This window comes from Ictidomys tridecemlineatus, chromosome 3 (genome assembly GCF_052094955.1).
Source record: "Ictidomys tridecemlineatus isolate mIctTri1 chromosome 3, mIctTri1.hap1, whole genome shotgun sequence".
Lineage (NCBI taxonomy): Eukaryota > Metazoa > Chordata > Mammalia > Rodentia > Sciuridae > Ictidomys > Ictidomys tridecemlineatus.
In genome coordinates, this window is record NC_135479.1 from 114144041 (window position 1) to 114161987 (window position 17947).

General features: G+C 36.3%; 1 protein-coding gene across 14 annotated transcripts in view; it reads right to left on the reverse strand.

The window, feature by feature from the left end:
* Window positions 1-17947, reverse strand: part of Mecom (MDS1 and EVI1 complex locus) — a 539517-nt gene that overhangs the window by 20902 nt on the left and 500668 nt on the right. For 7 of the 14 annotated variants that reach the window (XM_040270053.2, XM_040270049.2, XM_021731170.3 and 4 more), the window contains 5 exons: window positions 16521-16668; window positions 15127-15283; window positions 9386-10742; window positions 6919-7006; window positions 1661-1687 (listed from right to left, as the gene is read on the reverse strand). In XM_040270053.2, the coding sequence (XP_040125987.1) occupies window positions 1661-1687; window positions 6919-7006; window positions 9386-10742; window positions 15127-15283; window positions 16521-16668 (1777 nt within the window). The remainder of the gene's footprint in view (window positions 1-1660; window positions 1688-6918; window positions 7007-9385; window positions 10743-15126; window positions 15284-16520; window positions 16669-17947) is intronic. The other 7 variants (XM_040270050.2, XM_005332499.5, XM_040270051.2 and 4 more) reach the window with 5 other exon arrangements.

Below are 17947 nucleotides of genomic sequence, written 5' to 3' on the forward strand. Positions count from 1 at the left end.
TAAATAACTAATGATGGGAAAGTTTGTAGATTGGGTAGCTTTCTATATTTATTCACTTGATAATCTTGAGAAATCACAAAGTCATGGTCATTTGAGGGAGAAGTAAATATTCATACTTCATGTTTATCTCACACCATGCATCATATTCAGCAGTCATGATTATGAAATCACATAGAGATTTTTACCCCTAAAATTTATAAGCATATATCTTAATATTTCCTACTAGTATCTGTTTTATAACACAGATGTGAATCTCGCAGCCCTGAGAAATCTGTGATGGAGTAGAAATTTGTCCAGAGCATTGCAATGGTAGTTGCTTTGCTCTTATATTATAACAGGGAATCCAACTTAAAATCTGAATGGGCTTTGATAGTTGGTCATGTGTGTAGGGGGTTAACACCTCCAGCTTTAAGTAACTAACAGTTTAGCTACTGCCAAATCATACTACACCTTAGAAAAGATGAGGGTCATGAGGCATAACACTCAGGACAGATTCGTGCCAGGAAAGACAGAGGAGGATCCTGGAGATATAGGCCAGGATGATCAAAGAACAAGCCCATACACTGTACAACTAATACACACACACACACACACACACATACACACACACACACACGCAGTCTCTCTCTCTCTCTCTCTCTCTCTTTCTCTCTCCTCTTTCTAAAAATTGTTTTTACTTTTGAAAAAAATAAATTTAGTCCTTTAAAGTCCACCAGAATAAGAAAAATGACAATTTGTCATATATTACACATAAGAGAGAAATTAGAGGTATTCCTTGTAAAGAAAAAAACTAACACCAGATAGAAGAAATAGGTAAGTGCTAAAGTGTGAAAGTGCTCCAACTAAATGCAGTTTATAATAACAATATAGTGGCTTTTAAAGGACAGCTGGACTATGCTCCAAGATTTTCCCCATTCCTCATAAATTAGCATAATTTTAAGTAAAGAAGTAAATGTACATATACTTACAGAAAATTTTGAGATATATATTTTTTCCATTGACCAGGTTGTATTTGGAGGTGAGAAGTTAATAAGCAGGATTTTTTATATCCTAAATGACTTTACCAGTAAAAATATAAATCTGTTCCCTCGTACCATTTACTGAAACTGACCGTTTCTGGAAATAGTAACTAGAAGTTGAGACTCCATGCTAAAAGATCCATTCACTAGTCAGATAAGGATTTTTTAACATTTAGTTTCATTTCCAAATAGCCAGAACCAATTTCTGCCTTGGGATATATGAATGAGAATTCCCATGTCAGCCTGCATCTACACAAGTCTAAGTTTTATCCTGTGTAAGGCTTTATTGAACTTATCTTTAACATGCTGTCCCCCAAATAATGGTTATTTCCACTTACTGGCCCATGTGAAGCCTTCTTTAACAACATACTCTCATGTGTCCATATCAAGGAATAATTATGTGGAATGGGTCAGATTTATCAAACAAAATCATTCCATAAACAATTTCTAGATTAATAAATGCACAATTATATCTGAAAGTATTGTGCAACTTGATAAAGTAGGGAAGTTATCTGTTGTAGCCATATCATTTAATGGAAAGGGGCTCGGAATCCATTATGTATGTCCAGCAATTTAAAATGTAAGCTGTTTTCTTTTAAATGCTACATTACTTTAGTTAAAAATATAAGTAGGAAACTTACCCAAGTTCTCTGATCAGGCAGTTGGAACTGGGAGCAAAATTGAAACAAAAACAAAAAATTACTTCTGTGTTGGTATCTTTATTGCAATCTATCCTTTGAGAAATTAACATTTATCCTAATTTAGTAATTTTGGCTTATCATGTAACTGTACCTTGAGTAAAAGCTTAGGAAATGAAAAACTGAGTATTTTCATAATACTGCTGAGCTTCCTCTATTACCTAAAATAAACTTTAGAAACAAGGTTATAAACCAAGAATGTTTTTTATTCTAAGAAAGCTAAATGCTACCTACTAGCAAGTCTTAAAGCAAAGCAGATGCTCCCTTTTAATTTTTACTCACTGCAAAATGAGTTCTCTAAAATTTTCTTCAATAATTAAAAAGTAATTAATTTCCTGCAAAAATCCAATTTCTTGCATTTTATATTGTCAATAATAAATGAAATACAGTATTTACTAAGATGTGAATAGTTCAGTAACAAAAAGGTGATGTTCTTGGAAATTCATTGCTTGATAACGAGGATCTCAGACCATCAGTTGGCAGAACTCTTAAGAATATTAATTAAAAGAATGAAAAAAGGTCCTATTATTTATTACAATTGATGGTAAGATTCACTGGGAAGCACACTCCTATGATCCCAGCAGCTCTGGAGGCTGAGGCAGGAGGATCACGAGTTCAAAGCCAGCCTCAGCAATTTACTGAGGACCTAAGCAACTTAGTGACACCCTGTCTTTAATAAAATATAAAAAAAGGCTGGGGTTGTGGCTCAGTAGTTACGTGCCCCAGGAAACACAAAGATTATACTCTTAATAATCTTATTTTATTTGGTTAAAGGGGATAAATCTATATTTTTATTTCATAAATTTTGACATCTTGAATAAAGAAGATATGTAGATTTAAAATGCTGAAATCTTAATTTCTGAAGAATATGACAATAGAAAACACTTGATGAAGGCAAAATAGATCATGAATGGCAAGATTGAAGTGATTTTCACATCAATATAGAAATGACGACTTGGGAAAAAGATAACTTATTCTCAGTTCCTTGGACTGTAGTAACAGGATAAGGTGGAGGTGTCAATAAAAACAAAACAAAAAACCAAAAAAGTAGAGATGAATGAAAAAAGAGGCTTAAGTAAAAGATAATCTCTTTTTGCAAATGCATACAAAACCACACCTTTAAAAATAAAATGCATGAATAGCTAAAAATAATATTCAAACTAGGAAAATCAAACCAACAAGTAGTAACTACTTGCACAATGGCATAATTGCCCAATGATTTCTATGGTAGTTCCAATGAGCTATCAATGTGATTGACAAATACCCAAATAGAAATCAAAGGCATGGACACTGGGGATGGCACAGTAACACTGACCCTTCCAGTTCACCCATTGATAGCCATTACCAGCTTCTCAAAATTATAATTTAAAATAAGACATCATAAAGAATTTCAGCTGCTTATCTATGGCTAGTCTCTGTAGTGCTTATTTTTCCTCATAGTAAACTAACTTATTTATAAGAGAAAAATGAAAGGCTAAATAAGTCCTCTAGTGGCCTGAGAGAGGAAACATACTTCTTTTAAGAACTAAGGAACTTAGACCCTGAGGATTCCTCTCTTAATTTTGATATATGAGTTCATCAAACCCTCTAATTATTTTTGACAGAATTTTAAAACCATATATTATTATTCCATATGGCAGGCCTAATTATCTTTCAATACAATTGGATAAATATTTATTGAGATGTTCACTTATCGTTAACTAAGGATTATGCTCTAGGGAGGCCTGTGTTGGTAGAATATAATAATATAGAAAAATCACAAAATCAAATTTGCCTAGAGCATACCACTACTAGGCCTTGACATATCTTTTTTTTTAAGATTTTCCCCCAAAGTACTGAGAATATTACCTACTTTTTATTAGCATAACCCTAAGAAGTAGATAGGACAGATGTAATTTCTACCTTGAAGAGGAAGATCCAGAAGCCCAGAGGGACCATGTGATTTGTTTCAATATACTTTAAATTGAAAGTGAAACAATGAATGCTCTTTGCATTTTCTTATTTAGCTATGAAATCTTGGCAAGCTCTGAGAGAAGAGGCCTGCCTTTCTGTTTTTGGCTTTTTGCTCTGTGCCACCCCTACTGCTGCCCAGGGAGATCATGCCAAAAACACAGTATGTATCTTTCCAAATTCTCCAAGATACGTGGAAAAGAAACTGGGCTCAGGGAATGAGAAGAGGGTATTTTAAGAATATTCCTTTATATTCACAATGGGATGCTTCTGTATCCACTAATATACTTTGTATACAACCAGAGATAAAAAAAATTGTGCTCTATATGTGTAATAAGAATTGTAATGCATTCTGCTGTCATATATAAATAATAATAATGATGATAATAATAATAATAATAATAATAATAATAATAATAGTAAAATCTTTCTCATTAGGTCCTTCCACATACCAAGTAAAACGCATCCTGCATGTAAATACTGATCTTCACAACAACCCTAGTCAGGCGGAGAGTGGGGCTCCCATTGTACTCATTGAGAAGGCTCAGAGAGATTGACTATTGTTGCTCAAAACTTCAGCACTTTTGCTAATAAGCAGAAAAGCAATTTGTGCAGCAATTACTTCTAGCCCTAAATCTAATATTTTGTTTGTTTTAAGGTACATCTTGAGGTTAGGATGGAATTGTAGAGTACTAGAAAAGAGAAAAAAAATCTGTTGTGATTTTGGAACATCAAAGGGAAGTTTCTGAAAGAACAGACCGTTTGGTCTTAAGATCTGGTGAAAATTGGAGGAGGAACCAAATTGCTCCTGCCATCTCCCAGCAGTGCGCAATCTTGCACATTAAAACAGCCATGATGGCTTTGAAAACAATGACATAAGTCTGTGGTAGTTGGTAAAGAGCTTCTGCCTTAAACACACTGAATGTGCTTCACCCTCAAAGACCCCTCAGACAGCCCCACTATCCAGCAAATAGAATGTTAATGGTGGGTACAGCAAGACCTCCAGTTGTTGCTCCAGAAGGGCAGCAAGCCGTCCTGACTGGAGGGCGGTATTCCTGACACACTGGGCATTGCATATTTTGAATGTTCCTCTTGGGTCGTGTTCTAATAGAAGCATGTCACAACAGGAGTCACTTCCACCAAACCTGACAATTCTGTGGGGGAAAGAAAGGCAGTGCCCCATCTGTGCAGATCTGAAGAAAGGCCCTCCTGTGCTCCACGCACTGGGTGCAAGCCTCATCTTTTGCTATCTTTCATTAACTTTGGGAATATTAAAAGCTAATGTATTTTCTCTCATACTATTTTATTAAAAAAATACGTATATGCTATATTTATAATAGTGGCTTGCAGCTATGGACTTGTTTGTTGGTAGACAAAACTGCCCATCTTATGAACCAATAAATTTACCTTGATTAGCTAGAGATGTCTGAATTTCAGAGTAGATGGGGATCTTACAGTCAACTCTTTCATTTTTACAGATAAGAAAACTAAGAACCAACCGGGTTCAGTGGCGCTTGCCTGTAATACCAGTGGCTCAGGAGGCTGAAGCAGGAGGATCGCAAGTTCAAAGCCAGCCTCAGCAAAAGTGAGGCACTAAGCAACTCAGTGAGACCCTGTCTCTAAATAGAATACAAAATAGGACTATGGGTGTGACTCAGTGGTTGAATGCCCCTGAGTTCAATCCCTGGTACCAAAGAAAAGAAAAAATACAAAGAGGCAGATAGACTTAATTGCTCAAAGACACTGAACCAAAGTCCTATTTTTCTCCATTATTCCATGGACCATAATACTCAATTTAATTACTAAATTTTCAAGATTATCAGACTATGATAATCAGATTGGTTATTGTAATTAAATGTATTATAATATCAAATGAATATTATATCCTCATAAATACAATTAATTACTCATACTTAGGAAGTTATAAAGAGAGATGTACGTTTTATACAATATCTGAATTCAGAGATCTTACAAAATACATATTGAGAATTACCAGCCCACAAAAGTTTTCAAGTACTATTTAGATCAGCCTAAGTATAAAATATTTACTGATAAACATTTACAATTTTCCATAACATAATTATATAAATGATGTTACCTTAGTCTTAGCCTTTCTTTATCAAGTTAATACTAATTGGAATATTTATAAAATTTTTATACTAAATTCTGTATTTTCTCAGTTAAATTAGAGTGATAATTTTTGAACAATAATGGATTTCTCCAACCATCCCAGGAGATGGTATTTCAGCTCTAATGTTCTTGCTCATGATTTTGAAAGAATACATGAAAAAGTGAAGAAGAGAGAGGAGGAAAAAAAATCATATCCCCAGACGAATTAATTACCTCATAATTTTCTATAAAGAACTTTACATAAATTTTCACCTATTTTATTAAAATACCATCATTTTTGGTTTGAGCATATTGCAACAAAATTAATTTACTCTGTTTTGAGACATTTTCATAAAAATTTTTCTATCAATAAAGTCCAGAACTTGTATTCTTTAAACAAAAACAAAATAAAATGAAACATAAATCAGGGAATTAGATTCAAGATGTTTACATATTTGGTCTTTCAATACAATTCTCCAGATGTGGATTGATAAGTAAACCAGTTTTAAAAAAATAACCAAATGGGTAGGGACATAGAGATGAACCCATCAGATAATAGCATTTTATGTTTTCCTTGTAATGAGAAACTGCATATATTTTGATAAATGGGCATGACCCCATTCAGCAAATAGCTCTGGGTATTGTGGTGAATTCTTGTGCAATTACAGAACTTTACTGGAATGCCCAATGGTCTCTAGATAAATTCCTTCGCCCTCTATGGTAACAACTCGTCAGGTAGACTCATTTCCTGTTTTTATCTAAGCACTAAAAGAACAAGAATGACCTTCTTGAGTTTGGGACGAGTCACAGTATCTTATTATCAGCAACCTTAAACACAAAAGACAACTTCAATATTTATTTCCTTAACTGACTTCTGCTTACTCCAAAGTGCACTTTGGCTCAATAAGCAGTAAACAACAGACAATAATTTAACACTAAAACCATGTCATCTTTACACATATATTAATGACTTTTTCTTTAAGGAGCTTGAGTTTTAATTCCACTAGAATTTCCTGTGTTCTTCCACAGCAGCGTCATAGGAAATCCTAGTGTTCTCAAGATTTCTTTCATTTCATTGCACCTGCTTTTCAGGATCAACAAGTTAGTTTACAAGCTTGAAATCTCAAATTCAAAATACTTACTTGTGGATGAAACAAGAATCCAGGAGAAGGTCTCAAGTATTTCTCTTTTAAAGCCTCAAGTGGGTCGGTTAGCTTTCTTTTCTCTACTCTGAAAGGTTAAAATTAGATTTTGGAGATGAATCAGTCTCACATATCAATCACTACACGACATTTAAAACAGCAAAGGAAATTGTAGGTTCCTGAGACACACACTAATAAAAATATAAAGACATCCATTCCCTTCTTGAAGAATATTTAAGTCACTTCTAGGAGCTAAAAGAGAGAAAGTCCTATTTATAATGGAAAAATCCTACTCAATGCCTAGTAATAATTATAAGGAAACATGAAAAATGAGCAGTCACTAAAGTTAGAGGCATCCATCACAAATTTAGTACCTTTCCATTTCAAATCAAGATAAGAATGGTTGGTGATTTTGAGGTCATGAAAACAGGGCTAATTTTGAAAATTAAAGACATTTTCTGCGAAGAATGTGTTTGCCCAATATTTACTATGTTTTTTTTTTTTCAAATCTACCAGTAATATCAAGGGATTTCCCAAGCATACTATACTCTGCTAGCCACTCTTTGAGGTATAACCAGAGGATACCTGATACATGATCAAATTAGAGATGGGGTATGGGGCGGGGCACTCTCTTGACGCCATTGCTAATAAACAGGGCAGGTGGGAAGCCAGGTTGTGAGAAAAGAATGAGGAACTATTTGAACATATATCGAAAACTTACCTATATGTCCCTTCTGCTTTAGAAAGGCTTGTCATTCTATTTTCAGTTAAGCATATAAAGAAATGATATCATGAATTGAGTTAATTTTTTTTGGTAATTTTCTTTTAAAGGCTGTCGAATGAGTACACTTTAAAAATAGTGTTGACACAAATAAAATAGTTACCAGTTCTGGATATTTTGTACACACTATGTGTTGCAATATACTATTTCACTTATTGCAGCAGGTAATATTATACCCATTTATGGGTGAAAGGAAAAAGTCTAGGTCATGAGAAGGCTGAGATTCAACCCAGGCCTAACACTAAAAAATAAGGGTTAGGTCTTTCTTGACATCTGAAACACTAGAGAGAAAATGTCGACTAGAGGAAGAGGAAGGTGAGGAGGTAGTGGAGGTAGGTCCAGGGGATATGTGGAGTAAATTGCATGCTCATTGCAAACGGGAGGGTATGAGAAACAAAATCTGAGTAATTATCTTAAGAAAGTACCTAGATGCCCAATTGAATTGGAAATATGACCTTACTGAAAATGTGTAACATACAATCTATAAACAAAATATGGAAGATTTGTTTTTTTCTTTTTTCCCCCCCCTTTGCTAGTGATGGGACTGACACAGAATTAAGAAATAATAATTGCAAAAAATGTACTTAAATAAGGTAGTTGTAGCATCAATATATTTTTGTGTTGTCCTTTTTTGTTCCTCTTGTCCTGTTGAGATGAGGGTGACCCTTTAAAAAATGGCAGTGTTTTTTTGACAATGCATTTTAGATAATATAGGTAGAAGAATATTTTAAATGATAAAAAAATTGCAGTTTTAGTGCCTACTATGTTATGGAATGTCCATAAGTATTGTTGAATAAAACAATGGCCCCAAATATCTTCATAAAATATCAGGCAAATATAAAAATATTCTCATCTTAAATAAGTTCAATAAAAATTATTCATGAAGTCTTAATAATATCCAAAATTTGAATGAGAAAGTAAATTGAAAATAACTTGTGATGTTTAAAAGATACAATGAACATATTACTATTATTCATACCATGTAAAGAAAACTAGTGTTTAAAAACTAAATCACATTGAAGGTCAAGTGAGTGTTACAGGAGGCTATCTAAGAAGGCTTTTATTAAACATGTTTCACCCAGAGAAAGGAAAGTGGATAATGAAGGCATCAAATACAGATAAAATTTTTAGGCAAACCACTCACACTTACATGCAGAACTTCTTGTGATTAATATTTCATTTACTTGTGGTTTCTAAGAGGTTTATTTAGAAGCAGTATATGACCAGCCTTTTTAAGGATGTGTTGGTAGGTTAACGGAGAGTAGACTTGCGGTAATAGGTCTCTTCTTATTCTAAATAACCTGACCCACTTAAGTGCCCACACATATTTGCATTAATCCTCCAGGAGGCTCATTCTTCCGTCACTTGACAATTTGCTTTAAATATGACTTTCCCATATTTTCCACTCCAAAAAAAATGTGTTTAAAAATAAATTTATTGTCAAGGGAAAAAAGTCCTGTGGGCCTATTCCAAACCCCCAACTTCAGAGACATCCAAAAATAAGTCCAAACCTAATGAGTCAACTTTCTCAATAGGAAATGGAATTCACTAGATCAAAAAACAATTTCACTCTGTTGAATAATAGGAATAATAGGAAGAATTGATTTTTAAAGGATGTGACTTTATGTATAAAAATCTACCTTTCATTACATCTGTTCATATTTCATCACCTCCTACCACCCTTACCTGTAAATAGGGTCCATAAAGAAGGGGGTGGGTCTGGCGTGCTGCAAGGAACCATCTGAAGCTGGTCTTGCTTCCACGTTACTTCCTTTCTTCTCCCCAAACACATGGTTTTTTCGAGGCTCAGTCAGCTTTGTCCCACTGGCTCTACTCCTACTGCCCATGCTTAGATCCAGGGGCTGGTCTTGGCTGGCAGCAGAAGTTGCTGGGGGTTTGGAGGGGACTGGAGTCAAGGGCTTCTCATCCTTTCGCTTAGTGGTGAGATCAAAGGGGGACTCAGAGCTTCCTTTCTGCAGTTTCTTTACTTCACTTGGTGATTGGGGTTCCATTTTCAAAGGTAACGATCTCAAGTCTCTATCAGGAAATGGGTACATTGATTGAGAGAATGCTGGAAAAAATGGGAGGGGAAACATGGAAGGGTAAGGTAAAGCTCCAACTTTTTTGTCTTGCAGCCCCACCAGTCCTGTTGAACCAAAGTATTTTTCAGCAATAGAAGCAATAGCTTTTATAGAATCATTCACAGCTCCTGACACCGCAGTCTGCTCCTCTAAAGATGGTGAGAAAATGGAATGATTGCTGTATTCTTTCTTATTATTTATTGAAGCCAGATTCTGAAGAGGGCTTACTTTGTCTTTGAACATTTTACCATTTTCTTTAAATTTCTCTTTATCACTTTCAATGTCACTTTCCAGATCAGAGCCCGAGGTTGTTTCCAGGTCACTGCCACTTGGTGTACTGACATCATCAAGGTCACTACTCTCTGACTGGTCACTGATTTTCTCAAGGGGCCTCTCTTCAGAGGACCTCTCGGGCTGGAGCTCCACTGGCTTATTGTCCCCTACAGGTGGGTGTTTAGATAGTGCCTTCAAAATATCTTGTGTAGCTGGCAGTATCTGAGGATGTGTCATGAGGGGACTTTGACTTTTGTTTGTCTGTTCAGTACTTGATAGTCCTTTAACAGGAGAACTAGCAGGTATCAAAGGAGGCCTGTGGTACAAGCCGGAAGGAAACAGACCAGGGAAGCTAAAAGAAAATCCAGGAGCTGTTGGAAAGGTAAGACCAGCAGGATGCCTATTGGCGCCAAAATAGTCAGCAAGGCCCGGGTTGGCATGACTCATATTAACCATGGACGTTTTATCCATAGCTGGGGTTCCAGGAAGTGAAATGCCTTGGCCAAAAAATCCACCTGCCGCAAAATGGTTCTTGCCCTCACAAAACCTCCTGTGTTTATTTAAGGAAGACGTAGTGCTGAACATTTGTCCACAGTCTTTGCACTTGATTTGGGTTCTGCAATCAGCATGCATGCGCTTATGACGACAAAGGTTTGAAAACTGAGTATAGGATTTATGGCAGACCTCACCTGTGTGCAAACAACAAAAAAGAATCTCAGGCTTTATGGCAATTGCTTCTGAATTTAGCAAGTATCACAATTGGTTTACCCCAAATAATTTCAACTAGAAAGCCATGGAAAGAAGTTGGAGGCACCGAGCTAGGTGCTCCAAACACAGAAAACCCCCATTTCACTAGATTCCAAAGCAAGGCATCCAACCTGACAAATGTCTTGAGGCAGCACACAATTTCATACATATATAATCAATATTTTGTCATCCCCCTTGCACAATATTTAGCATATTTGTATACTTAAATATTTATGGAAAATTCAAATTCCAGCATGCATTGCTCCCCCACCCCATTACTATACTAGAAGAATCTTAAAAATCAAAATCTTAATATGTATCAAGTACAAAACATAACAGGAACACCTTCAAAATTTTAGATCACGTAAAGAATCCTATATTGAAGACACAAAAACAAAATGAAGTAGCCTTTCCCCTTTATTACCTTTCCCCTGTGGGGTAAAGCCTGGGCCTGCTTGACCATTATTTAATTGGTATTATATCATATGCTCTCATCATTCACACATCAAAGCCACACAACAATGCACATTGTGTATTCTGAGACTTTTTTTAACAATCATTTTCATGATTCGAGAAAGACTGACATAATTTACAATGGCTCTATTTTAAGCCTGCAAAGGAAACTACATTGAATGTAGCCCATCCTGCATTGCTGGTTCCCATGAACTATGATCACGTCCTCTGACTTCCCCTCACACCAGTGGTTGTGCTAACCTTCCTGCATTTATGAAACCTCTGTCCTTGGGAAACATGTCCACTTGTTGTCATATCTTCCTTGGTTATCTCGGGGCGAGACTTCTGTGTATTACAGCCAACTATGGTAAGCCAGGGAGAATGCTGTGAACATTCTTATCCAGAAAGGACACAGCAGTGGATATGGTTGTGAAATAATCCCCTTCCCCAAGAATTTGCCAATAGAGTAGAATATCTCCCTGCTCACATATGTGCCAACATACCTAAATATATATTAAGACCATATTCCGTAACCCTTCGAGGTGAGAATCCTTCCTGTTCATATCATAGTCAGCAGGATTCTACTGATTGCCTAAGCATTTTTTATTTAACTTTCCCAGGGATGAGTTACTTTAGATGTAAGCTCACTTCAGGACTTCTATACGTGTTTAATATGATATGCCTTGCTGGTAATTGTTAAAACAAATTAATTTTAAGAAATTAAATTTAAGACAAAATTCACAGTTATTGCTTTCCTGTGATGGCTGTTTGCAGGGCAGAATGGCAGGATGGTTGCACTTCTAAATCAAATCAATCATAATTTGTAAAAAAAAAAAAAACAAAAATCATGAAAAGGAGATTTTATAGACCTTAGTCAAGTAAAAATCCTCCCAGAACTTGGATTATCCCACACACTTACAAACAGGAAGTGCCAAGTGATTGCAGATCTATTTCTTCTACCACTTAACTGTATAGCTACAATGTATGTCAACGTGCTTGGTAATACTAAAGGCACCTTCAACTAATGGGATGATTCATAACATTGTAGAGGCTGTAACATGCATTTTAACAGCAAAAGAAGATGTGGGTGACTTCTTTTCAAATCATTCTACCAGAACATATTGACCAGAGTCTGTTTTAAATGTTAACAATGTACCATAAGTATGTATTCTGTTCAGATTATTTGATACATAAATTAAAATCATACCATGGTGAGGGTGGCAACATCAGATTTTCACTAGATATACTAATTCTGCCATGAGTTAAAACAAAAAATCAACAATAAAATATTGTTAGAATTCTAAAAACACATTCATCAAAAAAGTAGTTTCTCCTCTGGACATCAAAAGGCAGTGGGAAAACATCCTGATGGGTGATGGGTATTCAACCAAGGTCTAAGTTTTTTAAAGGCTGGCAACTCTGAGGGGGAAAAAAATGTTGCTCTCTACTCTTCTTTCATCTGGATGGTTTTTAGAAAACCAAGAACTCCTTTGTACTGGGGGTAACAGAGGGTGCACCTGACTTGCCTGGATGTACCCTGTGTTACATAATGAGTAGCACTGGTTTCTATTCTCAAGAACATAGACTCCAGGCTATTTCCTTAGGCTTTGTTTCCAGCTTTTGAAGCCTTGGCCTGGGATGTCACCAGCCACCAGGCCTCCAGGTAAACTGGTTCAATTGATGCTGAAGTCTATACTCTACTGTAATTTTCTCAGTAATAAGGAATTAGCCAGCAGTTAACATTGCATTTTTCTACTTATTAAACAAATTAAGAGGCATTTTCAATATATCCAGCCTATTAGAGCATGTGGTTTCTATTTGGGAAGGCTGGAGGTTCCTGTAAAGGCAGTGAGTAATTACCTTAGCACTGGTGAGCCTGGGCTGAGGCTCAGCGGCACACTGTAATAAGAGACAGTTGCCATAAACACACCAGTGGGGGTGAATCTTGGTGTGTGGCCTTCTGGTGAGAAACAGATATCAGCCCTAGGTGAACCTCCTCCACTCCAGTCTCCACACCAACTCCTGATCCTTAAACCCTTTTGTTCTGAAATTACACGGCTATTATTCATAATTACTCCACGGTTCTCTGTCAGATTTTATATTTGAAGAATGCCATCTGCTGTTTAAATTTACCAATAATTACTGAAAATGCATTCATGGGAAATACTTCATGTGATCTGATTGGAAAGGGGCAACCTAGGGTGCTTTAAAGTGAAACCCTTGACTTCAGCACAATTAAAATCGCAGATCCCAGCGTCTCAGATGATAGAAGTCCACATTTTCTGGCTTTTACTTTAAATTACAGAGAAAAACATTAAGTGGGTGATGAGAATTATTTGTGGTTGCTTTCTCTCTTTCTTTCACAGAAACACAGTAAAATTTACAAGCCAGAAATACATGAATTCTCTAATATTGTACCTAATAAAACTTACAAAACATTTTATTTGAGAATTCAGAAATAAACAAAATCGATGATATTGCATGTCTGTAGCCCTTCCTAGTATGTTTTTAGGGCATCATGGCCTAGAGTCACGAATACCTTTTGAGACAAGAAGTCTAAAATTTCTATTGTACACTTGGTTTCCCATGGCTTTCAACAGAGCTTCCCCAGGGGACACTAGAGCACCCTTTTGTTTATCTATGAGTCCACTTCACTCCACCCAGAGAACAGAACATCTGAGCAAAACAGGACTCTGGTGTAAGCTGGAAAGGAATGAAAAGCTCTCTTGGTGCTTGGAAGCACAAAAGAAAGCTGTGTCAAGGCAAGACATGGAGAGTTCACCTCCGGCGCCTCCACGTTGGCACTGAAAATTAGTTTTTTCTACCACGTCTTATAGAATTGTCTCCTATACCTGTTCCTACCACCATCCAACAGGCATTTGTCAGAAAAACTGTTTTTCAAGGGGTTCCCAAGTCAGAGGTTTTGCCAAGTGTTGAGTCTGCTTCCACCAATTCTGTGCGTATCTGGATCCAAAGTCAGTTTTGTAATTTGCAGCACAAATCAGTGAGTCACTGGATTTATGTGCCCAGCCATGCAACGGAATAAAAGAAGCTCAGAGTTGTTGCCCAGATGGACTAACAACTGATTTTCCTTATAAAATATTTCAGTATAATACAGAGGAGTGGGTGGACCAAAGAAGCAGCAAATGAGGGCTGAGTTTAACTTTACTTGAAATGTGTTACTCAAGTGCCCTGTCCAGGGATATTCTAAGTAGGTGGCCAGATTGGATGTCCCCTGAAAGCATGCTGCCTATAAATTTGCTTTAGTGCAGTAGGTAAGAGAAGCAGCATGTTCAGCATCAAAGTGAAAATGTTCTGCTTCTCAAGGAACAGTACTACCTGGTCCCTGGCCTGAGAGCAGCAACAATAGGCAGATTAAAGGACATTTTATTCCTCTCTCTCCCAAGCATCCACACAGACACATACAGACAGAGTCGTAAGCCTACTTGCCAGGTGGGGTTCTTCCAGCTCTTTCTGATCCAGAACAGGTTTTTAATCACTTCATCTTGTTCAGTGATATCTGCTATTTGCTGTTTTACAAAGCCATGAACATTTACAGTGTGAGGCAAATCTGGTTGTCTCCATTAAATCCTACAACCCGGGGAGTCTTCCCTTTCATTATTTAACGACTTCTCTTTTCTCTACCTGTTATTGATTTCATCTAAAAGAAAACACCCCAGGGATCATAGACAAAATACCATGGATCTGGTTATAAAAGATTTTCTTGTAATAGATAATAGCCCTACTGGATTGGACCATAAAGAGCTATTACGGTGATTCCCCTAATGGCCATGTGTGGCCATTCTGCAGATCGCAGTGCCTTTTGGAGGAGAGACAGATGCAGGAAGGAGGGCTGGAGTGTTAAAGACTTACAGATAAAGGGCTTCACACTGCTGTGGATGTGCTTGTGCTGTTTGAGGCCTGATGAAGTGGCAAACGTTTTGCCACACTCCGGGCAAGCGTGGGCCCGGGCACCAACATGCTGAGAGCGAATGTGCCGCTGAAGGTTGCTAGGGTCCGTGAAAACCTGCTAGGAAATGAGTACTGATTAATCAAGAAATTTAATTCAAGGACACAATAAAGAAGACCAGGGATGACTCAAGAAAGAATTTGCTTTAGTTTGTTTTATTCATTTACCCCAAAGACTAAAAGCAAGTCACATTTTTCCAAAGTGTAACTTCCTTTAGGATAAGAACTGAAAATTATTCAGCTCTAAGTCCTTAGCTTAGGATCCCGACTGGTGTCAGTTATAGAACAAAATAATGAATGGCATCCTTAGGTCACATGCAGGACCTTTTTGACCCCATTTACAGCAACTGGAATTAAACAACAAAATGCTGGTCAGACCATTATTAAAACTGATATGCTACTTCCACTCTCTAACTAAAGACATTATGTATAAGTTTTGGGGAATTTTGACTAAAGTACCCAAATCTATTTAGACAGTTTCCCTAGTTAATTAAATTCTAACACTGTGTTTCACTAAGTTACCAGCAAACTTAAACAATTCCTTTGGACATTGTACTAAAAAATAAATTTTGAAAGTCAGCCAACACATACCACGAGTAAAAAAACATCTTTAAAGAAATCTGGAATATTACAATTTCCACTATCATGAGAAGAGGTCTTCAAATTCTATAAGAAGTTATTGGAGAAATCGTTTAGTTAATTAAAACATGTGGGAATCAAAAGTTACAAGTTACTGTTCCTACAGTCCAGAGTTAAGGTCTAAGTGGAATACTTTCATTGTGCCCGTATGTTGTTCAGCACTGGCCACTAAGGCAGAGGCTCTATTCTTTTTAATTAGAACCAAGTCATGATTTACAGTGGAAAAAAATCTGCAAATGTAGGAGTCTCCCATTCTTTCTGAATGGGCATTCAGAAACTTTATGTGACTTCCGCACAAATTGCTATTAAGAAAAATCGGTAATGTGCATTGGATAAAATTTTCATTCCCCATAAGGCTATAAAACAACCCCACACTGGCAAGTCAGTAGCGGAACCAGGAATTTACCAAGGATGTCTGACACCTAGTTCTGGAACTCACCATTAAGCCTCACTTCCTCCCTTACAAAAATAAAAGGATACTCACTAAGTGTTTTTATACACTCTAGTAATGCCTTTTAGCATACAACACTCAGCCTACTTTTCTCAAGATATTTATAGTTTCCCCTCTCAAGGCTTGTTTTCATATATCGTAGCAAGTGATGGATTAAGAGAGAGAAGGATGACAGAGAGAGGCCAAGTAGCCTACAAATTCACTGTACCTTGGCACAGTTTTCACATTCATAGTGCTTTCCACTGTCATGTGACATCTGGTGGCGAATTAAATTGGACTTCCAGTTAAATGCCTTGGGACACTGATCACACTTGTATTCCCTCTCTTCAGTATGTGACAACATGTGTTTCTCCAAGCTGTTAAGAGAACAATTGATTTAATAAACTTGATGACAAAGAACAGTTTCATAAACAGAATGTTATTTTATTACTAATCCTACAATGAAATTTTGAGAAGGAAAAGAAGTGGAGGTGAGATAAAGGAAAAAGAAGAAACAGGCTTGTGGTAGACAAAAGTACATTTCATGCTTCCTGGACTGTGTCTCCCACCAAAGAGAAGTGGCCCTGTAATACAACCAGGAGGGATGATGTGCCAATTTAGGAGCCTGATAAACAATGAGCTATTTGTTCAGTTCTGGATTCAGTACACAATTCCAACAGCAATACATATTGCTAATATATGCTCCATTCAACGCAAACTCTCCAACAAAAAATAAATGTTAGAAAGTGCTTAAGAGCATATAGTCAAGTATTCCAATATGTGTAATCTCTACATGGAAAGAGTATCTTTATTTCTATTGATGTCACAATGTGAAAAAGACAACAAGCTAACTATTCAATAAGCAACTTTCCAACATGGCCCTGGGATAGATACAGATGAATAGACAAATGGACAGAGATATGTGTGTGAGTGTGTGTGTGTGTGTGTGTGTGTGTGTGTGTGTGTGTGTGTACAGATATATATGTATATAGATATAGACAAAAGAAAAAAAATAGAAGTTTCTCACAAGAAGAGTTTGTCTGTTTTAAAGTTTAGATTGTTCTCTTCAAATCTTTCTCTCCCCTTTCTATTATTTCATTTGAAATCTTCAAGAATAATAAAAAAACAAGTACAGATAACAGATAATTCTGATAGTGAGATGTCTGCATCTTTTTGTTGATTAAGTACATACACATATAACATGGTAGAGTACCACTCCAAAGTACAGTAACAAGAGCTCCTTGGAGAAACGACCAATTTCAAATCTAATAAAATACACAAGATGCATTTTTAACATGTTGTTTATCAAAAGTAAATATAACAATAATAAAAAATAAAGAAGAAGAAAAGTATAGATGATGCTCAAAGAATTAGGTATCAAGTTAGAAAGTTGTCCACTGAGCAAAGGTGAGACAATTAAAGCATTAATAATAATATACCTTTCAATAATAATAATCTTCAAAACATACAAACCATTGGAAGATGCTATGCAGCCAATCATTATTCTGAAACTGGTAAATAAGGGGAAAACTCATGCATATCTTGCTTTCCCTATATGAACTGTACTTTAGGTGGACCAAATAGAGAATAAGGGACAATTTCTCTACATAAATTAATCCTTATAACAAATGACAAAAGACTGATAGAATTAGAATA